Here is a 26,260-nt window from a genome sequence, read left to right on the forward strand (position 1 = left end):
TTCCAGCTGCCTTCTTGGCTAGTGTTGCACAGTCCATTTTGAACTGGAAGTTTTTGTTAAAATTGCCTAAGGAAACTAGGAGTGAGCCTCCTTAGCAGAAAGGGGCCTAGACACACACAGATGCTGTCCTTTTAAAAACCCAAGGGAGAATCACGAGGCCAGGGAAACAGAGCTGCAGGGCCAACCTACAGAGAACCCGAGCAGTGGTCAGGTGCGGAGGACAGCAAGCGTGGGCCACATTAGCAGGCCACTGCGGCGGGGCGCTCAGAGCTCTGCCTGTCCTACCACCAGCCGTGCAGAGAATCCAGCCACTGGCACTCTTGTATAACGACTCATGACACAGGCCACTCACCTCCTCAGGAAGATTTCAGGGTCAAGGCTGGCCTCCAGAAGAGCTGGTTGCGTTATTTTCTCGTCTGTTAATAGCACTTCCAGAGAACAGAGAATGTAGAAAGCCCCTCGAGGGGCTACGTGCTTATAAAATTAAGATGTCTTTGTTCCCAATGACAGGAGTTGGTTTAGAGATAAAAGATGTTAACCTTTAAAAGAGAAGTACCTTTGGATGTCTCTCAATGTCACAACGGAAAGGTGATCGGAACTTTGAGCAATCCACAGTAACAGTTTATGATTTCCTTTGCCCCTAAATTTTGACCTATTAGCTTTGCTTTTATGCTCCAATTTTTTTTTTTTTTTTAAAAGATGACCGGTAAGGGGATCTCAACCCTTGGCTTGGTGTTGTCAGCACCACGCTCAGCCAGTGAGCTAACCGGCCATCCCTATATGGGATCCGAACCCGTGGCCTTGGTGTTATCAGCACCACACTCTCCCGAGTGAGCCACGGGCCGGCCTTTATGCTCCAATCTTAAGTAAGAACCTCACTGTGCAGGATAATCTTTGTGTCAGATGTTACCCGTGGAGCTTAACAAGTGTTAATGTCAAATAATAATTCCCAAACTAGACTAGGTCAACGCTGCTCCTATGCCAAGTCTCGAAAGAGCTGACCAGTGGGAGATAATAACTTCTGTAATTTGTTGGTTTTGGTCCCAAGAAGATAAATCTAGGAACACTCTAAATAACTAACACTCTGTTAAGAGCTAATTTCCTTTTAAAAATTACAATTCAAGCTTATCATTAGCTAAAATTGTCAAACAATTCTGGCCTTTGGTGAGAGGAGTTCTAGTCAGGAATCCAGAAGTTAGAAACCAAAGTTGACATGTACTTAAAGGCTGTGGCACTAATACGCACAGGGGCAGAGTTGCTGACGGGCTGGATAAAGGCAGGACGGTGAAGGGAGCCGGGCCAGGGCAAAGCGTCCGCACGCCCTGCCCCACCAGGACAAGCAGGCACGGAGAGCACGCGCCGGATCCGGGGTTTCCGACGACTTTCACTTTAAAGTTGATTTTTTTTGTTTCAGAAATTATATGGCAATGTAAGTACTAAATTAGAAAATGTGATTTACATGAAATATTTTATAGGAGAAATGCTTTTTTATGGGAGAATGACGGGAACTGTGAGCACAATTTTACAACAGCAGCAGGATGAAGTGTCAAAAATGGACAAGTCCAACAGGGATAACATGACACCAAATGTTTGAGACCAAAAGGGAGAAAGAGCTGTCACTGCCCTAGAAAGTGATAAACATGGGCGGACAGATTTGGAAACGTGCTATTTGTGGTGGATTTTTTATGGAATAAGGATACTTACTCGCAAGTCCAATCACTCAGGGATAAAACAGCCAAAGAGTTTTGGTGTCTGTAGCTGATAAAAATGTGGTTACTTTCTGTCTATTCCCTCCGCCCACCCTCCACCAAAAGCCTCCCAGGAACTGGAAATAAAATATGAAATAACATGGGCAGGTGTAAAAGCACCTGCTTGCTTCGGCCTGTGGTTCCGCGTCTGGCCACCTGTAATTCACAGATGACTCCAGGCTGTTCCCTCTCCCTGCCCCCAGGGTGCCCTTGATTCTGGAAGGAGATCACCACTGGTGTACCAGAGGTGTAGAAACAACACTCTGAAAGCAGGTGCCTTTACCCGTGATGTACCAAGGGCCAGGGAGGACACACGAGGTGCACGTTGACTGGACTAGCTGGGAAGAGTGTTTTATCCCTAATGTTTAGAGTTGCCAGTCGGCTTTTGTCGTGTTCACGTTCTCTACAGGCCTGCAACGCGATCACCTGCACCTTCATGGATTCCTCACGAATCAGAATTGTGACGGGGCATGGAACTTTGTAGGTGATGGCACTGCGCCCTAGCTCAAGCCCCTGTCTGGATGAGCATCTGAGTTTGATGGAAGTGACACAAGGACACACACACTCAGCCTCAGAGCCTTGCTATTTTAAGAATGCACTTTATACAAAATAACCAGTTCATATGGAAATAAATCTACAGACCTCCGAGGATCAAAAGCTTTTAAAAAAGTTCTTTTAAAAAATTATCCAACACACAATATCAAACTAACTGTTGAGGTAAGTGTCGCTCTCAGTGAAACAGGGAATCAGCAGACCACGACAAAATATACACAATATAAAAATAAATAGCATTCCCCTTTCCAGTACTGGCCAGGAAAGTTCACACGGCTTTCACTTTTTAGCAGGAGCAAGGACTCCCTGACACTGTGCCGCAGGCTGGTGGGGGCTGACCTGGGCTCCAGGAGCTGTACGTGAAGCGGGAGAGTGAGGTATCTGAGCCCCAGCGAGGGAGGAGGAGCCACACAGACTGTTGTACGGGTCAGCCTTTCAATAACTTACGCAACACCCATGCCCCTGGTTCCCACCCACCTGCGTCTGCTAAAAACACGTGCAGGACGATCGGCTGCTTATGAGGCATTTCCACTTACGAGTAAATCTCTAGTGCAGAGTGAGAGAAAGAAACTAGGTAAGAAGTCTAGCCGAAGCCTGGAGACAGTCCCTGTATATGTGTCTGGCACAGAGAGGGACCACCACCCAGCCTGGAGACCAAGCTGGTGTCACAGCTTCATCTGAGAGGTGGGTGCGGCAATGTCCACCCCAATTCTGCTTTCCCAAAGGGCAGCACAACAGAGCGTGGTGTCCAAAGGTGGCATGGTAGAGTCCAACCCACTGAGAAAGGAAAAGGGAGCCCCGTTTCTTCTCATGCAGCAGGTCTCAGTCACCCTCTTAGTTCCAGACAGTGACGTGAGCCCAGAAATACAAGCCTCTGCGTGCGCAAAGCTCCTAGTGTCCTCACTGAGTCTGCCATCCTGGGAGCCATCTGCTGAGACACTGCATCCCAGAACCCCCAGGGTTGAACTGTGCATGACTCACTACCATATAAAACCGATTTCCACAATGGGGTCTGTGAAGAATCTGGCTGGGGGGGTAAGGGGGTGTGTGCACTGACTGACAGAGACAAAGGGTCGATGGTGCTAGCGAGACCTAAGCCTTTCCTCTGGACGCACGTCAGGATTCTGACACTACAGAACTGTCCTTGCCCCGGGACTGCCAAGATTAAGCCTTCTTGTGAATTTTCAACGTAGGTTTTAATAGCAGTATATTATTTATAGATCTGAACTTCCATTAACAAAAAAGGAGAAAAAATGTCAAACCAAGTGGTACAGATGGAAAGCTTGTCCCTGGCAGCTGTGGTGACTGCAACGCTGGGACTTAGTGTTTGGGACAGCATTTAGCAGACCCTCTGATGCCTGTAGGAATTAGCATAAACAACCGTAACACAGCAGATAGATGCCAGGGGGTAATGACACCACATGGTTTCACGACGAGATGCACTACAAGGGGAGTCTAGAGAAAACTGACATTTAATGCTGAAGTTTGATGGAACTGAGGGGCACAAACTATAGGTCTTAAGGTTTCCAATAAACATAAAAATAAAGAGCAGGAAAAAGACTGCTTTTTGAGAGCAGTCCAACCTAGGCTCAGTGAAGATAAATTGTTACTAACAAGCTCCCATGCTCTGCCAGAAGAATGAAAGAAACCTGATAATGGAGAGATGGGGCAGCTTTACTTTTAAGAGGTGGGATGGAAAGTTATAAGTAAGAATCCTGCATATTTTGTCTTTATTTTCCACATTCACCCACCATTAACAAATTTTAGCCAATGGCTCCTGCTACTTTTTACTTATTTTGTGGCTGGCTGGTAAGGGGATCTGAACCCTTGACCTTGATGTTACAACACCAGCTCTAACCAAGTGAGCTAACCGGCCAGCCTCCTGCAACTTTTTAAACAAATGGACTGGGGGTGGGGGTGGGGAGAGAAACCTTCCAAAAGGCTCTACTGTTCTTTCTGGATCTCTCATTTCTCTTGGGCCTTGGGGAAGCAGTTTGTAACTTATTAACAACTCTAATAAAGGTTAGCCATGAATATTAAATAGGTGTGATAGTATTTCCAATTATGCATGGATCTCAGCTACCCACTTCTGGGGACCACTGAGAGCCAGCCACTGACAAGGTGACAGGGACCTACAGGGTGAAATGTCCTAGCCTGAGAGCAAAACTTCTTAGGACGCCCTTACACACTACTTTCTAATCATATCACATAACCACCATTTCTCTAATGAAGAAGATGGCAGATGCACGTACATCTGCTTTAAGACATCAAATCTGCTTAAGACACTTGGAAAGAGAAGTGCTAGAGGAGAAGAAAGGTGAGGAAAGAGACCCTGCTCGGGGGTGAGTGGATTAGGGGTCACAGCAGCTCAGTCTTGTGTGTCCTGCAGTCTTGCAGCTCCTGACAACTTAGAGCAGATCTGCACTTCAAAGACCTGAAAGAGCTCGGGACATGCTGGACAGGAAGCACTAGCACCTGTCACGCACAACCAAATTCCCACATAGGATGCATGAAGCTGACAGTTTTGCTGTTGCTCTTGTTCAGTGTCATGATTTAATACAGTAGTAATTTCCTATTGCTCCTCAATATTTTCTCATCTGTCTACAAACCAAGAAAGGAGATTAAGGATGAAGGAATTTACAGATTTTTTTCCTAAACTGTTTTTTCACAGCCTCTCTCTAGCAACAGGTAATTGGGGGTGGGGGCTGGGAGAGTGTGGAGAGTTACCTCGAGCAGCGTGCACACAGCTGCTCCAGTGCCACAAGGGCACAGGTGAGCGCACAGACAGCCCAGCTACCACTTGCAGCCCACCTTGCCACGATCCCGGTTCCGCAGCACAAAGCTACCACTGCAGTTTCAGCGCCCGGGGAGGAGGCCCGATGGTTGCTGCAATCCTATTTAAGGAGAAGCTACAGGCCTCTCATTCAAACCAGCTTCAGTGTGAAAGGAGAAAGACTTGTCAGTAACCGAATGCTCTGGGCTGAGACCAGGTCTAGCCGATCCCAAACTAGCTGGTTTTTTCCTTCTCCTTGCTTTTGCACAAACACAGAAACTGAAATAGTAATGCTCTGATTGTGCTACCTTATGCTAGCTTGAGGGCACACTCAGAGACCTATCCACAAATCTCGTGACCTCGTCACTCCTCTAAACCAGATTATGCCACTGGTAGATTTCTAAGAAGAATTAGGATCAAATGAGAACACAGCCTCAAAACTCAATCCACTTACAAATACATCAAATTTAAAATTAAATTCTCTGTTAGAGAAAAATTTATATTTTTGTGTATCATACCTCAGAGGCATCTGTGCTTCCTACCCAATTCTCAACTCTGCCCAAACCCCAAGCAACAGCACCAGGTTAATAAGTATCTGCTCACAGGTGTGAATTTCATTAACCTAGAGCTGATGTCTGGGGCTCCATCTCTATAAAGTGGATATTTCCAATTTGTTTCCTTCCCACTGATATATGTTTAGCAAACCATAAACGTGACAGTTCCTCGTTTCATTAAAGATGCTGGAATTGGAGGTAATGGTTCTACTAGCCCCTCTCACAGTTGAATTTATAAGAAACGAGGGCAGAATAATCTTATATGAAGGCTTTTCTACTATCCCAAAAGCATGCTTAAAAATATGCTATTCTTTACAAAGACCTGTAATTTCAGGACATTTTCTGTAATTTTTTTTTCTTTGTGGGATATTCAAAAGTTTAAAACATGGGTCCTAACTTTGGTGACATCTCAGCTAAAGTCAAATACAGAATGCTAAACAGGGAGAATCCAGTGTAATTCACTTCTAGAACTGTAATAAAGTAATTTAATACTGGAAAATTGTTTTCTATTACAGATACAACAAATGATTTCGAAGAACTTGTTCTTGCTATTTTAAATCACCATAACTGATTTTACTAAGATTCACTTAAAATGAGTAAAACTATATAGAATGAAATATTCCTAAATTCAAACTGTAAATCTATAGAATACATTTTTCCTATTCCAACCTGTGCAATTTCTTTATTGATACTAACACATACAAACCTGAGTAGTCACTTCCACAAAATGTGATTCGTGCCAGAAAGCTCTGTGTTATGCCTTCTAGATCACAGTCCTGACAGGCCTGTGAAGAGGACAATTAATTTCATCATCTAATAAGTGAAACACTCTAGTGATCCAATTCCTGATACTGGTTTACAACTATCTTGTAGGGCTGGTGGCAAAAGCAGGAAGGGACACTGCTTTCTCAAATCCATTACTGGGGCCACCAGAGAGCGCTCTGCCTCTGAACTAAGAAACAAAACAGCTAGAGGGACAGGTGTAACTGTACTCTCTCAAGCTGATTAAAAAGAAAGGCCTTTTGCTAGTGAAGGCTGGCTGGTCACTAGGGAACACAGTTAGTGACATTATGACAATTTTAAACCTTTCTTACCCTCTTCTCCAGCTCCCAAAAGTATTCAGTGTGACGTGATTGTAAACAGATAAAGACCGCTCCAGTGCTGTGTGCCCACCACAGTTAGGTTCCCGTTTCTTCCACACCCCCACCCACCCGACCCACTTTATGTACAATACATTCACCACCAACAAAAATTATTTTAAAAGGCAACATGAAAATTCTGTAAACTGGACCCAGATCCCAAAACATTAATACTACAAGTAGTCCTTTCCCCAAATATATACCTGAGTTTAGCTGCTCATGAAACTTTAAAAGCACCACTCCATTTTTAAGTATGTCCCCTGCCCCAAGTTTAAAGTGATTTTCCCTGAACAAGAGTCTCAGGATTTGGAAAGGTCATCGTGAACTCCAGGTTCATTTGTTCTTCTTGACCATCTACATCGGTTACGCAAGGGATCCCCGACCCAGGACATCTGCGAGTGTGTGCCAGTCGTCTAAGGAGTAGAGGTGCTTCCAGGGAGTGCTCCAGCTCCTGAACAGAAGTGATGCACTGTGAGGGATGGAGCAGGGTGACAGGAATAGAGAAAGCAAGGGTCACGCCCCCAAATTCTCCATGTTCCAGTCTTCATGTGCAGCTTTCCATTTCCTTGGGAGTTATTTCTTCCTTGGACTAGCTCTGACAGAAACAAACAAAACAAAGACATTTTTAACAAAATTAAAAACTGAAAATTGTCAAAAAAAAGTAAGCCAAAGAGCTGTACATGCTTCTCTGTATCTGAGAAAATGGCCTGATTTTGTCCCATGAGCCACAGTTTACTTCCAGAGGGCAGGCAGGCTCTAAAGCCCTGGACCTCCTGATTCAGACCCAGCCCCACTGCTTAGTAGCTGTAGGACTTCTCGCAAACCAGGAAATGATAATGCTGCTGCTGCTGGCGACAACTGCAGGAAAGGATTAAATGTGACTGTACAGTGCCTGGCAGAGATGTAGCACTCAGACGTTGTATTCTGACACCTGACTAGTCTCTTTCTCAGATAAAATAGGTGGCAAGAATGAAACAGACAAGCGATCATGGCAAAGGAAATGTCAGTAGCCAGTTCAGAAAAATGAGTTTAAATACTCCCAGACAGCTGCTTATCTATCACACAGGAACAGGAAAAGGGGCGCGTGGAAACAGCAGAGAAGCTACTGCTGCGGCCTCCGCTCTCACCTGGCTGCCTGCAGTGCACAAGGCACTTCTCCGGAAACGCTCCTGTGTTAACAGGACGCCTTAAAATATTTTTTCAGAACAGCAATGAGGTCAGTTAGTTATCACCTATCATCTGCATTAATAAGAAAAGTTCTAATTTTTGATAATTCCTACCTGATCCAGAGGAAGTGCTGGGGGCTTACGTGGTGGCAGCTCTCCCTGCGGTGATGCTGGTGCCGGCGTCTTTGGGAACAAGGACTGCACCGGGACTGGATGCATTTGCATTCTACAGCCATGGAGGAATGGTTGAGAATTAATAAAGACATATTAGTTACAAAGGAAAAAAAGATACTTTAATCAGGAAAACAATGCCTTAATTATCCAAGTGATGAAACCTGGACCCATCATTACTGGGACAGACTGACGTTACGTGCCTCTGCGTGTGGTGCAGCTCATGTGACACCACCCATGTACATTCCCGACATGGTGTTTAATTTAAACACGAGGAAATAATGAGATGACTTCAGAATCTGGGATACTCTATGTGAGAACTGACCTGGACTCTTTGAAAAATAATAAAAGAGATCAAAGGACAATTTTTGTACATTAAGGGACTAAACAGACACAGCAGCCATATGCAAATAAGTGAGCCTTGATGGAATTCTAGATCAGAAAAAAACAAAAACAAAGAAACATAGCTTTAAAAGAAATTTTGGAGACATCTGGAGGAACTGAAATAAGGACGGCACATGAAACACTGCGAGTGCTACTTTCTTGGGATGGTAACGATTCCGAGGCTGTCTGCAGCACAGCGCCCTCGCTCTCAGGAGACCTGCGCTCAACTGTTGAGGGTTAAAGATCATGGTGTCTGCAATTAACTTTCCAGTGGTTTAGGAAAAAAGACAAAGAAACAAAGTAAAACAAACAGATACAGAGACACAGAGAGCAAATATGGCAACATGTTAAACGGGAGAGGGTTTGGAGGTAAGAAGACAGAACAGTACCGGCAGGGGCACGCTGGTCGTTAGGGTGCATGGTGTTGACTTATGATCAGGTTTCATGACTGTCACGCAAATGGACTTCTTCTAACATCTTTTACGTATCTTTAATTTGAAAACTTCCTGGGTGGTGGATCATCCCATTGGGTCTTAAAAGCAACATTATACAACTATTTATAAAAGATGTCTCACGGAGATGGTATCTGATCTGTTCCAATTCTGAATAAGCCTCGTTTTTTTCATTCAGCGACAGAGGAAGAAACAAACATATGGAGTAGAACTTCCATATTACACATGATCGCCTCTACCCCCAGGACAGACCTAACTTACCTTGGACAGAGTGTCTGAACTCAGCAGCAACACTGACAGCCTCTGCCTACAGCACTCAAACTGCGGTTACCAAGTTTACAATATTAAGATCCAACTCCACAGTTATTTAAATGCCAATTCATTTTCATGAGAGGAAAAAATGTCAAAAATAAAATTGGGCTCTGAGACTAATACATGTCTACTAAGTCCCTGACATCAGCAATTCATGTGTTCTTCCTGGTCCTAAACCACTGAAGTTAATCTTCATTCCTAAGGCCATTTTTCTTTTTAAAACTCACAATTATTTATGATCTAAGGCAAGCTTACCCTGACGGTCTATATGTTTCCTGGAAAGGCCCCCTTAATCCACTTCCAGTGCCAATTTGTTCCATCATGACAGCCTGAAAGTGACCCAGGCCCTCTTCCTGGCAGCGATAGATGGGGCCCTCCTGAGAGAGGCCATTGGGTTGGGCAGCCACTGGATGGAGAGGTGGGGGCACGGCCCCAGGGGATGAGTAAGCCCTGGGCTGGAAGTGGCCGGCTGGCTGCTGAGGGGTGTAAGGAGGCCCCGCGTGTAGCACCACACCATGGGGTGGGAAGGCAGATGATCCAAAACCCATCCCTGAACTCAGAGGTGGAGGAGGACTTCCATAAAGGTATTCGCTGGTCGACAATGAACTCTGTCGCTTGGTGGCTGCATTATGGTTGTCCAGGTCTAAAAATTCTTTGGGACTCTCTGGTCTCTCCATAGACTCATCCAGCTTCTCCTCCTCTGGACCGGGATTCTGCCCATCAGCTGGGACTTTAGTGGCCACTGCATCCATTTGGGCTGGGGACATTAAGGCAGCATTCAGTGTCTCACAGCCCTGTAGATTAGCCATGGCATTCTTATCTGAGAAGAGGGACCTTGGTGGGGGGGGCTGACTAGATGGGGGCTCGCTTGGGCTTCCCTGGGGATGGAGGGGTCTCTGCCATTCGGGAAAGCCCTGTGGACACGTATAGTAAGGAGGTCGCTGGTAGTGATGGTAGGAAGGCGGAGGTGAGGGCTGGTAGGAATACCTCATCCCTTGCTGAGGGCGACACCGGGGAAAGACTCCAGAATGAGGACTGCTGGATGGAAAGCCTCTTGGGGGGAAATGCTGAGGATGTGATGCTGAGGACCTCCCCCCCATCACAGGGCCCAAACCTTGCAGGCCTGGACTGATGTGGTAATGCGTAGCTGAATTTGGGTATTCCAGGCCAGGCATGTACAAGGGAGAAAAGTGGCTTACAGTGCCTCCCATCAAACTGGGGTCTGTGCTGGGAGATGTAGTTGCATTCTGTCCTGTACACAGCATGGCTTCCTGCAATGCTTTGCCTCTGGGGCAGAGTGGCTTTTCAGAACCACTGCCACCAAAGCCTTTTCCCTCTGATCCACAAGGAGATGCTTCACCAATGACTCCATTTTCGGACAGAGGCCCCCTGTCTGCCACAGCAGAGAGGTTTCTCATACACCCCCCCTGGGTAGCTGGGCTGGTGTAGCTGCTATCTGAGGACCAGGTATTTTTGCCCTTTGTTGCTTTACAGTTGTCTGCAGATTCTGTGGAGTTGCTTTTGCGCTCCGGGCCCTCTGTTTCCCTTTCTCTTGGTGAGCTCTGCCTGGAGCAGTCGTCCTGCAGGGGAGGCGTAGGGTGAGGTAGTTGTTTGAGGTATGCCCCCTCTGAAGCACCAACACTTGCTGGGTTCTCGTCAAGCCCAGGCAAAGGCTCTGCTGCAAAAAAATGGAGAACAAAATAATAATTCAGCAGCTGAAATAACAATATTAATGGAGGTGGGAATGAAAAGAACGTGATGAGCCAGTCATGTAAGGAGTCAGGGCTGAGGTGGGTGCGTGGCGATCGGAGCCTCAGCTAGAAACTGGGTCACTGAAAGGGGCCATGATCTTGGGGCCTCTGCACACTCCCTTTCACGACCTAGAGGTAAAACCTAGCACCTCTGCAGCTACTCTTACGTCTGCCAAAGCGTGGAAATGTCCTCGCCTCCATCTTCCTGTGTCATCAGTCAGATTAGTAAGGGGGTAAGAGATGACTCTTGGCTTGTGGACTCCAGGTAGATGCATGTGAAACTGCAGGAGAGGATGTTGTCATTGGAACTGCGGGCCAGGCTGGGAAGCTCCGAAAACTGACACGAGAAGGACCAGGGCATGATCCCTGAGTTCTGCAACATCAGAATACAGGCTCCACAGGAAACGGAGCCCCCGCCCCCGTTCTGACTGTACCCTCAGTGCCTGCACAAAATGGGGACTCAGGACTTGTTGACTGAGTGAATGTATTTATCTTGTCTGGATGTCTTGGAAAACACGGCTACAGTGTAAAACTCAAAAGACATCTTTAACATATTATAGACATTTAATAAGCCCAGTCAAAACACACGAGTGTGGTCTCGAATAACAAGACTTCTTCAAAGTTTGCCAGGTCTCACTATTCCTCATTCTCAGCAGGTACAGGTATGTGTCCAAAGAATAGGAGGATAGAAATGATCAGACTTTAGGTAAAAAAGTGAGAACTTATAAAGACAGCTTTCAAGACAGTAATTTTTTAAAGGCAGATGATGCAGTGGTAAGGGCGGGGTGCCGGATCAAATCTCAGCTGCACGAGAGCAAATTACCTAATACCTCTGTGCCTTGGATTTTCCATCTGTAAAAACAAGGATTATAACAGTAGCTATCTCAAAGGCTTGTTCTGAGATTACATGAATTAATGTAAATAAACACCTCAAAAATATTGTCTGGCACACTAAGTGCCCATCTGTGTGTCAATCATTATCATCATCAGAAATTTTCTGGATTGCCAGAGCAGAAGTAGTACTACGACTGGCTCAAACCTGAGTAGTTCAAGCAGCAGCAGCTAGAAACCAGTTCACATTTGGTTTGATATTCTGTGTGAAAAGATTATTCATGAATTAACAGTTTAAAGAGAGCCAAAAATCAGAGAAAAGTGACAATATAAATTACCTCGGTCATTCTCAGGCTCTTGAGTTATGCTGTTATCCTGTGTTCTCCCGGGGTTGCCCGGGGCAGGCTTGGGGACTAACACGCTTACCGATGCTATCTGTGGGAAAGGGCCAGGGAAACACGGGGAGGCGGGCTGGCGGGGATGGTAAGGCACACCTGGTCGGCACACGCGGGAGGACAGCTGCTGCATGGCGATCATCTCGGGGCTGTCCATCATGGAGTCCCCTCCTGGCACGCCCCGCAGAGCCTGGGAGGGCACTCCAAACAGAGAGCTTGGCGCTGGGGCTGGAGGTGGCTGTAACCGATGTCCAGCAGACTTACAGGGCGCTCGCATGTACCCTGGAGAGGGAACTCCATGAGGTAGAAAGCTTGACTGCTCAGTCCACTGGTTTGGGGGGATAGGTGGTCTCATTACACGGGAACCCATCATGTGACCAAGAGCATGAGGCTGGTGAGAGGGTCCTAGCCCTAGGTGGGGCTTCTCATCTGACACCAAGGGTCCTGTGTTTGTTGCACTGTGGTTCCCATTCCAGACAGCAGAGTGTACTCGATTCAGGTACTTGTAGGATTGATACATGTGGCTAGGAGGAATTTCTGAGCTGTCGGGAAAGTCTGAGGGTCGGGCTGGAGCCCCACTATGCCTGGGAGGAATAAATCCTGGCTGGAATTGAGCTGGTGGATACATGTTTCCATCCTGACTGGGGCCACTCATCTGCCGCAGCGGCAAGGATCCGGGATGTGACCCCATGCTGGGAAGGTGCGGCAGCCCCCCACGTGTCTGCTTCTCTTCAGGTGGGCCTAGTCTGGGGCCTCGGTGGTGGTTAATTCCAACTGGGGGCTGGCAACAAGAAAAGACAAGATGGTTGACCAGGATTACAGGGTAAGGCAGAAATCGCAACGTCCTCAATCTGCAGGAACAGAGTCTTCAGAACAGGAGACGACTAATTTAACTGGGAAGAGACTGTACAAAGGTACTTCCAAAAGTTCACGTAAACAGAATTGAAAGATAATACAAATCTTTCCATGAACTTTTTGAAGCACCCTCATATTTCTTTCTTTTTTTTTTTTTTTTGTCTTTTTGTCTTTTTCTGTGTCCGGCAACGGATCGCAACCCTCAGTGTTGCCCCCGCACCAGACCAGGTACTGGCAACGGGATCGCAACCCTCGGTGTTGCCCCCGCGCCTCGCTCAGCCAGTGAGCAGGAACCGGTCTGTATGTGGGATCCGAACCCTCGGGTGGGAGCGCCGCCGCGCTTCCCAAGCAGCGCACTATCCAGTGCGCCACCGGGCCGGCCCGCACCCTCATATTTCTGAAAGTTACCTCTGGGACCCCTTCCAGCTGCAACCTTCTGAGTAGGCTGCTCTTACCTGCATGGCAAAAGGCTGATGCTGTGCAGGCTCTCCAGGGTGTGGCTCTGGGACTCGAGAGGAGCCATAGTAGCTGGCAGGATCCGATCCTCGAAGAGGGCCAAATGTTCCAGGTACTGCTGGCTTCTGGAGGGCATCGAGTAAAGCAAGGAGGGGGGAAAAAGGCACAGACATTAAGTGGAGAACAAGGTTTCCTGAAGGTGAATGTACAGCTAAAACGACAGACCACCAGCAACTCGGAGACCGCAAGTACTGGGGCTCGACTGGATCAGGACTAGCCCCTGAGCCCAAAGCAATTTCCCTTTCCAGGAGAGACAAGATTAAATCAGTGTTTCTTAATCTTGTTTTCATTAACCCTCTGCCCCAACACACACACACAGCCTTTTCAGCCATTTTTCCCCATAACTGTGCTCTACCATAAAATTTTAATACCACAGATCTACTGGAAATCTTATCTGCTGTATGTATACCTGTGATTTATACACAAGGAATACGTTTTTTATCCTAATTTTTGCTCACATTGAGAATACATAATTCAAATTATTAAGAGAAAGATTTGAAATAAAGGAAGGACCAATGTGGGAAAAAGAAACCATTCACACACAGAAAACATATTTTGATGGAGGCGTCAGCTGAGCAGCCTTTACTTCTCTTCATTCACAGCTAGCGCGACCACAGCACTCAGGCCACTCTTTCCCATCTGGTTTAAAAGGAGTACCTGGCTGGGCATCCCGCCACAGTGCAGGGGACGGGAGAAGCCTCTGCCATTCGAAGTGCCCCCCTCCCAGAGGGGCTGTGCAGAATGGCTGCCCTGGTCATCCCCGGAAGAGGACGCTCGGCATGCAGGGGGCAGCGACTTCCCTCCGTTCTCCACGGGCTGCTGTTTCCTGCTGGGCCCTTCGGAGTCCCTGGAGCGGGTCCAAACGTGACTTCCGCCACTTCGCCCGGCCCGACTCCGTCTCTTCTCCCGTTTTTCATCCTCTCTGATCCAAAATTCTTCATCTGTGTCTCCATCTTCACCAGGAAAATGTTTCATCATGGCCCGATGGAAACACCTCTCTAAGTTATCAGACATCTTGGTATACTCTACAGGAAGATACAAGGATTGACCTCTAGATATAGGTTTTATAGGCCACAAAAGACAATTTTCCTGCTAATAAACAATAAAAGGTGCAATTTAGGGCATATTATGTTGTAGAGTTATGGACACCAGGTGGAGAAGATATGGTTTCTGTCCATTAGAAACTTAAAGTTGTATGGCTGCAACTGACTCTGGGAATAATTACCTCGAACAAGTAAAAATTTAATTCTTCAAGGTTAAATTGCAGAAATATTAAATACGATCACTGAATCTGCCTAGATTTTAAACTAATGCATTTTGAGTTAATGCATAAACGACCTGTAGTCTCAGTACCTGGAGCCATTTATACTTTGATTTTAGAAATCTACTATGCTTATTTCTCAAAATGATTAAAGAATCAGCTCTGTCTAGGTTCACTCCTGTCAGTGGTTACCTGTCTCTGTTAAACACGCATAGGACAATCTAGACCCAGACTGGTCTCTAGGATGAGAGATAAGCTGCACCCAGTTAGCCACCAACCAACCACACTCTCTCGTCCTGTGGGAAACGAGAGCTCCCGCACATATTGTGTAAGTGGCTGGAAGACCCAATTCCACGGCTTTTAATGAACATTCTCTTTATAGTTCTAAAGAAAAGTTTGAATCACTAGGACGTGTACTTCTGAGAGAGAAGGCATTTCCATCATGATCAGAATGCAGCAGAAGATATGGGTCTAACACAAACTATTTCCTCACTTACCGCTACTTTCCCCATTATATTTTCGACAATTCCTAAACATAGTCTTCATGTCATTTACAAATTCCTCCTTGGTACAGTATAAACCTCCATTCAGTTTCTTCTCCATGCTTGAAATATCCATGGGGACCTAAAAAAGAATATATAACTCTTTATTCAAAATATGCTGGCAAAAAAAAAAAAACCATGTCGTAGTCCCCATGAGGTAAAGGAATCCTGACATTATGAGTGGCGCAAGAGCCAGGTTCATATCCAGCAACCCTGACTCTGCAGGAACGAGAGACATACAAAAACACACAAAAACACAACAAAACCAAAGAAAGACATACACAGTAGTAAGTATAATTGCAAAGATAGCCTCTACCTTAATAATCTGATAATAGTTAGGGGCATAAGATTCATCCACAGGTTCCAAAAAGGGCCAGGAATCCTTGTGAGCCTTTACCACATCTAGAACTGAGAGCCAAAGAAGAGAATCTAATTAACACACTCACGTAGGAACCCTCCTATAAGAAGCGCAACAGCGAGCGGCTGGCCGGTTAGCTCAGTGGTTAGAGTGAGGTATCACACAACCACGGTCAAGGGTGCAGATCCCCATACAGGCAGCCACAAAAAACCAGAGAAAAAAAAAGAAGAAATACAATAGTGGAAAATGCAAACTAACCTTTATACATGGCAGTGAAATCATCGTCCAACTCAAAGCTGTAAATCATAAAATAAGACATTAATAATAACTGACCACCTTCTCTCTTTAGCTCTCATAGTTCAATCAGACACATTAGCTGATGGCACCAAGATCTGGAATAGCCCTGATAATTTTGTTTAGATAACATGTACTAAAAATAATATGAAAATGAAGGATGGTATGTCCTAGCAAAAAATGGAACATCATTTTCCACATCTATAAAATGATGGGGTTGGCCTAGAGGACCCAGAAATTTATAAACTTTATAGGTAAAGTTTACATAACTATATAAATACGATTTATATATTTATTCTATAATGTTAGCTATTTAACGGCACAACCTTGATTATTTCACTCTTCACACTTCCAAGAAAGAATTTTACATGATAATCGATTCTGACTTCATTTAATGGAAGAGCTGGAAGAAGAGGAGGTTTGTGTAAAACACCACCTGTGCTTCTGTGGGGTGCGACGGTAAGGACGTGAGAGGGAAGGGAAGACGACACCCTCCGCGTGTCCGTGCTGCAGACTCCGGCCGAGCGGTGGCTCCCGGCCTGCCCCGCCACTTACTAGGTTTTCTCAACCCCGATGCGGCTATGCTCACCACGTGTGTTTGTTGTAAAGATTAAATGAGAAGAGCGCTGAGCACAGCGCCTCAGTAGTAAGTGCTACCAGTTCTAACTATTGTTATTAAACACTCACAGGTCCTTAGATTTTTTTTCTTCTCTCATGGGAGAATTGGGGTCCAGGTGGGAAAGTTCTGGGGGGAGCTCCTTCCCTTGAGCCAGCAGCCACGCCCTCTCTTCCCTGAGCTTTCTCCTCTTAGCTCGATCTGCAGTGAACACAAAGCATCGCAGCGCCAGTGAGTGAAGTACGCTTGACAATGAGATGTTTGTTAATGGCCGTGAGAGAAGGAAGAAACAAAAATCACCAAAGCAGTATCACAAAACGATTCTTTTTCCCTTGGCCACCCTCTTTTTGTTGATTAGGATGTTTCTATCTACAAGAAACAAGTAGCAGCACCTCCCGCCTCACTCATGTTGAGCTCAAGGTGGGGGAAGGTGGTAGGGCAGGCACAGGGTGGGCAGCAGTAGAGAGAGCAAGGCACAAAAACGGAATCAGAAGAAAAAGGAAAAAGTAGAAGGCTGAACGAAGTTTATCCTCCTTTGACTACCTGGGGCCCTTCCTATCTTTTCTCAGAAGAGCAACGTCCCTCTTTGAGGAGCGGACTCTCAGTCCAAGCACACGCAAGATTTTGTATGCGCAGCCCAGCTCTGCAGGTTTTGCATTGGCAAAGTCACCGTGCACACCAAATGTCTGTTCTGCACCCACCCCTGCACTGCCAGTGGCAGTGGTAAGTTCGGCTGGGACAAGGCAAAGATGCCAGCTGGAACTGGCAAGGAGCTGGAGGGCAGGGATGATTTTCTCCTGGCTCACACCCATGGCATGAGAAACACACCTGGCATTCCACTGTCAGCCTGATGGGCACTTTGTCACTAGCTGGGAACAAAAAGGTCAGGAATGAAGAAGAGGGGTGAGGAGGTGAACACCACCACCCTCAGACAGCAAGACACAGAAGTGGAGGGAGGACGGGTCCTGTGTTTTCTCTCCCAGTCCTCATTTCTGTTCCCCAAGAGTTAGGCTCCACTTACGCCTGTGAACGTGACATGATCCTGCCAAGTGTTCTCCCATCGAGTTCCATTCCCTTTATGTTTTTGTTTCTCAGTTATTTTCACTTACAAACTTACAGTAATCTACATCTGCTGTAATTAATCAAAGGCACTTTGTCATCACTGACTTTTAATATTTTTTTTTTCTGGAAAAAAAATGATTTCAAACTTGAAACTGCCAAAACTGCCTCATTAATGTTAATACAGTATTTCATTGTATGATTATACCACAGCTTAATAATGTATCTAACTGATCACAATATTTTAATTTTGTGAATACAACACTGACCATTCTTAAAGCGTGTCTTCTCAAGCATGTGTGTAAGTGCTCTTTATGACACACGGAGCAGGGAAGAGTATGAACACCTGTCCCTTGATGTCATCGGGCATTTTTCAAAGTGTGTCTACTCTTGAAATAGCAATTTCAGTTCATGCACTCAGTGTGATAAAACTTTTGCTTTTTGCAAAACTGATGGGCATAACACGGAATTTTGATGTTTTCATTTTTGCAATTTCCTGATTGGAGTGATATTAAACATATTTTCATGTTTACTGGACATTTAGTGTTTGTTTCTGTAAACATCTTGCATATATACTTCGTTTTTATTTCTGTGGACTGTCAGAGTTCCTATTAATTTGGAGAAGTGCAACAAATAATTTAGACAATAAGTCTTTGTTGATTAAGTGTTGAAATTATCTTCTTCCTCTCTGTGTTGTCTTTTCTTTGTTCATGGTGTCTTTGTCATATGTAAAATTTAAACAATACGATAGAAAATAGAAGCAATGGTAGAGGAAATGTTTATTTTTCCTGACTTTAATGGAACACTTCTAATATTTCCCCAGTAAGGAGAATGTCTGCATAGACTTTTAACAGATACTGGTGAAAGAAGTTCCCTTCTATTCTAAATTTGCAGACTGCCATAACCCAAGGGTGCCAGGAGCCATGAGAAGCTGTAAGAGACAAGGAAGGACTCTCCGTTGGACCCTTCAAAGAAAGTGAGAGCCTGTCAACATTTAGATTTTAGGTTTTTAGCCTCCAGAACTGTGAGAGGATAAATTCCTGTTATTTAAAGCCACCTAGATTATGATTTGTTATGGTAGTCCTAGGAAACCAATACAAAATTCAATCCCATTTTCTTCTGAATTCTATTCTTACTCCTAAGAAGTCTGCTATTCCCATTAATAGAATACCCTCTATAGGAAATGTGTCTTTTCCAAATTGGTTGTTCTAAACACCTGTGGGCCATATGTTCCATAATTCAGTATCGTGTGTCTACAGGTAACTTATATCCAGTTTACATCTCTTTTCGCTTTCTATGCTTGAGAATTCGTGTTTTTTGTCAAATTAAGAAAATATTACGGTTCTCAACGGTAGGTCCTGGCCGTCTCAGAACCAGGCCAGGCCAGCCAGCAGCACTCTTCTCCACACGTCTGAGGTCTGACTCTGCAGAGCCTCTCTTGAACTTGGAGGTTCTGATTTGCTCCCCTTGCTCTAGGAGTGCTACTTCTGTGCTGCCTCAGAGGTCCCTTTTACCCTTTTTATTTGTCTAACTCCCATTTAACCAAAGACCCATATGAAATTCTCTGTTGAAATATTAGTGTTTTGGTTTTCATGCCTGGGCCCTGACTAACGCAGTAGGTAACTTCTTTCATCGTGCCTCCGTCTTCGTCTCAGTGCTGCATTCCACTCGGCAACCCACACCTGCCTTCCAGTTGGGTGATTCTCGTCATGTGCACTTAAGCTGTTTAATCCAGTTATTGTTACAATGACCATAGTTTTTTTTAGAATTTCTATTAGTTTCCTTTGAATTGGTTATTTTTTCTCTTATGTCCTTATTCTTTCTTTTTCATATCTGATAGTGCTAAATATGTATGTGTGTGTGTTGTGTGTGTGTGTGTGTGTGTGTGTGTACATATTTGCTGCACCTACCAACTGTTGCTCACAGTAAAAAATAAATTGTACTGTAGATATTTAAGGTATACACCATGATGGCCTCTTCCTTGAGTTCTCTGAAATTCCAATTGTCTATGCATCTTTAGCAGCAATTTGTCTGTGGTTAGCTTTCCTGGGGTACAGGAAGCATTCCTGAGACTGATTACTGTGCATCTGCAGTCCAACCTCATTGCTCCCTAACTTATTGCTGTTTTCAGTCCTCAACACCCGCTTTCTGGCTCCTGATGATTTTCCTTGCTTGGACTAGAGTTCAGCTAAGCTCTCAAAGAGAACATTTAAACAATATTAGATAAGTAAAACGTCTTCTGGCAAATTCTAGATAATATATACATATACAAATATAGATAATATATTACAAACAGAATTTCTATCATTTGAGACAAGCAGAATTTTTAAGTGACTTATCAACCATACTGACGGAATCTCAATGTCTGCTTCCACACTGACTTCTGACTCGGCATGAACACTCATGTCATAATCCAGGCTTATAACAAATACTAACAAACAGTTGTACATTTATTCTGTCCTTTCCATTTTTGGGGTGTGGGGTTTTTATTTTGGTAAAAAATACATAAATGTACTATTCAGTGATGTGACGTATGTTCACAATGTTGTGCAACCATCACCATCGTCCACTTCCAGAACTTTCCATCACCCCAAGCCGAAACTCTACGTTGGCTGCAATAAGTACCACATGCACCTCTCCAGGCCACGCAGAGCTCACGTACCTTCCACTGCCTTGACCTTTTCTTCCAGCTCCCGTTTCCTCTCCTCCTTCAGCATCTGCTCCTGCTCCTTCTTCTGCACTGCTAGAAGAATCTGACGTTCTTCCTCCTCCTCCTTGCGCTTCTGTTTTTCAACTCTGGTAAGCATAGGAGTCTCCTGTGAGGAGCAAATGAGCACATCGAGTCAGTACACACAATGCAGAACCGCTTCTTCACAGAGTTGAGACTGTTTACTCAATTCAATATATTCAGTAAATAGTATTAGATAGCTAATATTATAGCTTGGGGCAGGGCAAAAGTTTGGGGCCAATGATTTACATAATTTGTAGTCTTTAGGAGAGAATCTTATGGATAATATGCTGAACAGGAGAAGAGAAATCATGAAGTTCAAAGACACCCTTCCTTTAGATTTAACATTCGATGAAAGTGAAATTTTAAAAAGTACCTTCATCTAAGAATACTAAAAATGAAACAGATTCTCAATTTCAACAATGCACAAGAAATCTGAAAGTCAACTTTTAAACTGGAAGTTTGGTGGGAAAAGCTATTAAGATACAAAACATGCCTCAAGATACAAAAAAGAGATGAAGGAGACTATCTAGAAATTTATGAAGGGCCGGCCCGGTGGCGCACTGGAGAGTGCGCCGCTTGGGAGCGCAGTGGCACTCCCGCCGAGGGTTCGGACCCCATGTGGAGACCGGTTCCCGCTCACTGGCTGAGCGTGGTGCGGGCGCAACACCGAGGGTTGCGATCCCGTTGCCGGTCCCCGGTACGGGCATGACACCGGGGGTTGCGATCCCGTTACTGGTCAGTAAAAAAGACAAAAAGGAAAAAAAAAAAAAAATTTATGAAAATCACTGAAAGATTGGCTAGCATTTTCCTTTGTTTTTCAACCCAAACAACTTTAAAGATTTCTGGTAGTCACTGAGAATATGATTGCCTAAGGAATCTAATAAAAGGTACACACAGGTATTGACATTCAACTTGTACCACACAGATATGTACAATCAACTATATTAAAATTTTTAAAAAAAGAGAAAGAAAAAAGGAAAACAGGACCATCATAATTTACAAAAGTTTTACAATGCATGTTTTCCAATAAAGCTAGTTCTGAGCCATTCGGCCCTGTGCCATTCATTTTCAATTTCTTCCCTCAACATCTGTGTTAACATGAAAGCTGTTAGGAACCTTTTCTTTTTTTAAAAAATTGTTATTGAAGAAGTAATAACTGTCACTTGCAATAGAGAACATATATAATTTGCAGAGGCAGAAAAATGAAGCTGGTGTCAACACAGGGAGAATTCACTTTGCCCTCACAGATATTAAAGATATTAATTATGCCATTTTGGTTAAAACCTTACAAGAAAGGTAAAGTTTTCTTTCTTTCTTTCTTTTCTTTTTTTTTTTTTTAAAAGATGACCGGTAAGGGGATCTTAACCCTTGACCTGGTGTTGTCAGCCCCACACTCTCCCTAGTGAGCAAACCGGCCATCCCTATATAGGGATCCGAATCCATGGCCTTGGTGTTAGCACCGCACTCTCCCGAGTGCGCCACGGACCAGCCCTGGATGAAGTTTTTTAAACAGAACTTTGGAGCAGGTAGAAGACCTAAGAATCACGGTATCTGATAAATTTTCCAAAGTTTTATAATGTAGAAGTTGTACAAGTGGTCTTGACGTGGGAGGGAAAAACAAATGCAGATTGCCCCTTATACAAGCTACTATTAAACACTGAAACTGCTTTTGGTTAACATTTTATATTATTTATTTATGGTTCTTAAAACCAGTTTAGAGTCTCATTTGACTCAGAATTTGGAAGTGGTCTTGCCTTGTTAGTATGCCTCTCAACGTCCTTTTTACCATTCAAATTCTATGATTTTAATATGGAACATTTCAAGAATTTGCATTTCTTTCTCTTTCTCATTTGCATTTTTGTTCTGCCAGTGGGTTTTGTTCTTTCTTGTGCATTTGTGGTAGTGATTCCAGATCACTGTTCAGACTCCAGATGCAGGACTGGTCGTGTGGTGGTGAACTCCCGCAGCTTTTGTCTGTCTGGGAAATACCCTATTTCTCCTTCATTTCTGAAGGAGAGCCTTACTTGCGTATAGTGTTCTTTGCTGGCAGTTTTCTTCTTTTAGTATTTTGAGTATATCATCCCATTTTCTTCCAGCCTGTAGAGTTTCTGTCGAGAGATCCACTGTTAGTCTGACGTGGGCTCTCTTATAGGTGACTTGATGCTTTTCTCTTGCTGCTTTTAGGATTCTCTAATTGTCTTTGAGCTTTGCCAGTTTGACTATAACGTGTCCTGGAGAAGATCTTTTTGGATCAAATCTGTTTGGGGATCTTTGAGCTTCCTGAATCTGAGGGTCCATATCTCTCCTTACACCTGGGAAGTTTTCTATTACTATTCTGTTGACTAGGTTTTCAATGCCTTTTCCTTTCTCCTCCCCTTCTGGAACACCCAAGATTCTGATGTATGTGATGCTTAAGGTTTTCTGCTAGCTCTCTTAGATTTTCTTCAATTTTTTTTGGATTGATTTTTCCTTTTTTGGGTGCCTGGGTTATTTTGAAAAGACTGTCTTCTAGATCGGAAATTTTCTTTTGCTTGCTGTAACCCGCTGTTTAGCTCTTGGCTGCATTTTTTATTTCACTGAATAAATCCTTCAGTTCCAGGAGTTCTGCTACGTTCTTTTTAAAGGTTATTAATTAATCTCTTGTAAATTTCCTCCTTGATATCCTGGATATTTTTTCTTGTTTTGTCGTTGTCTGAGTCTTCTTGTATTTCACTGAGTTTCCTTAAGATTGTTGCTCAGAATTCCTTTTCAGTCTTTTCAAGGGTTTCTTGCTCTATGGGGTCTGGTACTTGAGAAGTTTTTGTATTGCTTTGGTGGTGTCATATTTTCTTATTTTTTTTTTTTTGTATTGCTGGTATCTCTGCATTGATGTCTCTCCTCATGTGGTGGGCCCGTTGCTGCTTCTGTTACTCTGCAGTGGGCTCTGAGGAGAGAGACTTCCTCCTCTTTTTTTGGCTCCGCTGCAACTCTCCTTGTGTCACTGTGGTAGAGTGGGCAGCGGGCCACCTGTACGGTGGCTGTGGTGGACCACTGTGTGAAAGTGGTGTTTGTGGTGTGCTCAAGCCCTCTGTTGGGTTGGGGACTCCCTGTGTCTCCTGCCTGGGTCCCCAGGAGTGTTCCTGCCTTCTGCTGGGCAGGTGAGGCTGCCCTTTCAGCCAATCACTAAAGACATAATAAGCTAGTAAACACACTTTAGGGGTATTTCATGTGTTAAGTCAATGGAAGAGGGTAAAAGGAAAAGTCAATTATATAAATCTTAAGACTATAATTCTCTTGGCAACAAGTATGACAATTTGTTATTGTTAATATGTAAACACATCTTATAAATCAATTAATAGCTCTCCCACAAACCAAATGGAACATGAATAGATAAACCACAAAGGTCACAAACTAACGTTCAATGTGATCCCAGTTTTGTAATACGTGAATAGAGAAAGGGCACGAAGCAAATACGCAGAAGTGTAAATAGTAATGATTCCTGAATTGTGGGATTACCATGTCTTCTAGAGCTTTCTACATTTAATCTCTGAATTTCCTATAAGAACATGTAAATTTGTGTGGACTCAGAACTACCCCTTCCCAAATAAAGTGGAGAGACCAACTAGTATTACATGTTCTAAAGTAATCTAATTTTTATTAACTTTTTACTCCCTCCACTTTGTGATCCCTGTTAAAAGTCTAGAATTAAAATATGTTCAAGTATCAAAAGGTTCTAGAACATGTGGAATTCAAGGGTGAAGTGTTGAAAAATCGATAAGCAATTTAAAATATCTGGTAACAATGCAGCAGAAGAATGATTGCTACTCTGTTAAATTAGAGGCTTGGCTCTGCTTCATTAAGAAAATATGTAAAAAGGGCTGGCCCGTGGCTCACTTGGGAGAGTGTGGTACTGACAGCACCAAGTCAAGGTTAAGAGCCCCTTACCGGTCATCTTTAAAAAAAAAAAAAAATTAAAAGATCACCCCCACACAGTTGTTTCTTTCCTTACAGAGGTGAAATTCACATAACAAAATTAAATTGTACTTTACGATTTAGCGACATTTGGTACATTCATGATGTTGTGCAACCACCACTTACATTAACATTATATTAATACAGTATTATTAACTGTTATAGCCAAAATATTTTAATACTCCAAAAGAAAACCATGCCATCCCGACCCCTGGCAACTAACAATTTGCTTTCTGTCTCTAATTTATTCCAGGCATTTCACATAAATGGAATTATACGTGATATGTCTAGTTGTTTTCTAAATACATTTTTATGCTGAGCACATAAGCTATAATCATTGAGTAATTTGAGTCTGTAGCTTCTTTACAATACAAACTCGGAGCTCCCCGAACGTCTACTGAAGCTGAGGGAGTACGTAAGAAGGCCGAGAACCTGCACGGCCTCTGCCTGGCTGCCTCTGCCCAGCTGTGCCCCCCTCGTGCTGTTCTGACCCCTCCATTTTTCACCCCACCTGTTTTCACGTCACTTCCCGCAGCATCTCCCCCACCCTGTCAGCACTGTAGTGTCACATGGAGACACCTCTGCTCAGTGGATACCTCTTTGTCTCATGTTTCTTACACTCTTTTTTCTGGCATCATAATGGGTTAAAATTCTGATGTGAATTCTTAACATTTACTATCTTACATAAATGACACCATACACACCTGGAAGAAAGAAATCTATGTTGTGCACACCAAGTGTGTTTTAAAACTTCATGCTAACTTTCAGCACAATGCAAGTGCAAGGTAAAGCAAGCACTAATGAAAAAATCACTAAGGACCAGGACCCACTATCTGAATACTATTTTGGTAGTGTTTTAACTACTAAAGAAACAGTACAACTAAATGGACAAAAACCAAACAAAAAATCTAAACAGTTAATAAAAAACTTATACTGTCTTACATTGCAATTGTTTTCCTTAAAAGGGGCCAGTTGCAAATGGGATAGGGGTTGGTGTTTGAATGCTTTGTAGATCAGAAAGAGGCCTGCTAGAATCACGCAGGGATTTTAATGAGTAGGTCATTAGGAACACCACTTTGAAACCCTCTAAAGGATTATTCAACTGGTTCTTAAATCGCTATTTTAAGCAGTGCCCACGACTCCCCTTACAAGCTCCCCCACCCAAGAGCAGGTCATCAGGCTCACTGGCACCTCCCCAGCTGTGGCAGGACATCTGAGACTGCACCACCACCAACGGCAGCCTGGCAACCACAATGGCCAGAGTCTCCTGACAAAAGTAACAATTGCAGCCTTAATCCTGGAGTTCAGGCAGACACTGATATTTTCCCCAGGAGTCACAATTAAAAGACTTTTTTAGGCAGTAAGACTGAACTCCTGGGTGACCAATAAAGGCCAGAAACCCTGCCTGCATGCTTTAAAGGCCTGAGGATTTTCTGCTGTTGACACAAAAGCACAAAACTCTACACCTAAGGTTTTCTCCAGGATATCTGGTATCACAACAGATATTTTAAAAATCTCTATAATATCTTGGTTTCCTGTATCTTGAACTAAAGAGCAGAACAATAACAAAAGACACTGCTCCAAGAATAACAAGAAATTTTAGTGTTTGATGCTAAAGTTTTGCTTGCAACAGTAAAGAACCTTTCAGTCATATTCAGGTTACTATGCAAGCTGAACTGTCAATTAGGACATTAAGGACTGCCCAGGGCAGTGAACAGGAAACAGGAAAGGGAGCTTTCAAGGAGGTGTTGACTGTCAAGGTAATAGAGAAAGTGCAGAGAACCCAACAGGGCAAGATGAGCTTTGAGACTGAGAGCTATGGCTGGATACCAGTCACCAAAGGCCACGC

The 26,260-nt window shown here is 44.0% G+C and overlaps 1 protein-coding gene across 1 annotated transcript in view; it reads right to left on the bottom strand.

Moving 5' to 3' along the window:
• Nucleotides 1-7,292: 7,292 nt before the first annotated feature.
• The window catches only part of CECR2 (cat eye syndrome chromosome region, candidate 2), a 32,807-nt gene continuing 13,839 nt past the window's right edge, over nt 7,293-26,260 (bottom strand). Inside the window, exons 6-16 of the mRNA XM_008578251.1 lie at nt 20,392-20,545; nt 16,742-16,871; nt 16,019-16,056; nt 15,719-15,810; nt 15,358-15,484; nt 14,229-14,624; nt 13,539-13,657; nt 12,172-13,009; nt 9,507-10,929; nt 8,047-8,158; nt 7,293-7,361 (exon numbers count right to left, since the gene is read on the bottom strand). Coding sequence (XP_008576473.1) covers nt 7,356-7,361; nt 8,047-8,158; nt 9,507-10,929; nt 12,172-13,009; nt 13,539-13,657; nt 14,229-14,624; nt 15,358-15,484; nt 15,719-15,810; nt 16,019-16,056; nt 16,742-16,871; nt 20,392-20,545 — 3,435 coding nt within the window. The 3' untranslated portion in view covers nt 7,293-7,355. The remainder of the gene's footprint in view (nt 7,362-8,046; nt 8,159-9,506; nt 10,930-12,171; nt 13,010-13,538; nt 13,658-14,228; nt 14,625-15,357; nt 15,485-15,718; nt 15,811-16,018; nt 16,057-16,741; nt 16,872-20,391; nt 20,546-26,260) is intronic.

The sequence above is a fragment of the Galeopterus variegatus genome, unplaced genomic scaffold (assembly GCF_000696425.1).
Source record: "Galeopterus variegatus unplaced genomic scaffold, G_variegatus-3.0.2 Scaffold73, whole genome shotgun sequence".
Taxonomy (NCBI): Eukaryota; Metazoa; Chordata; class Mammalia; order Dermoptera; family Cynocephalidae; genus Galeopterus; species Galeopterus variegatus.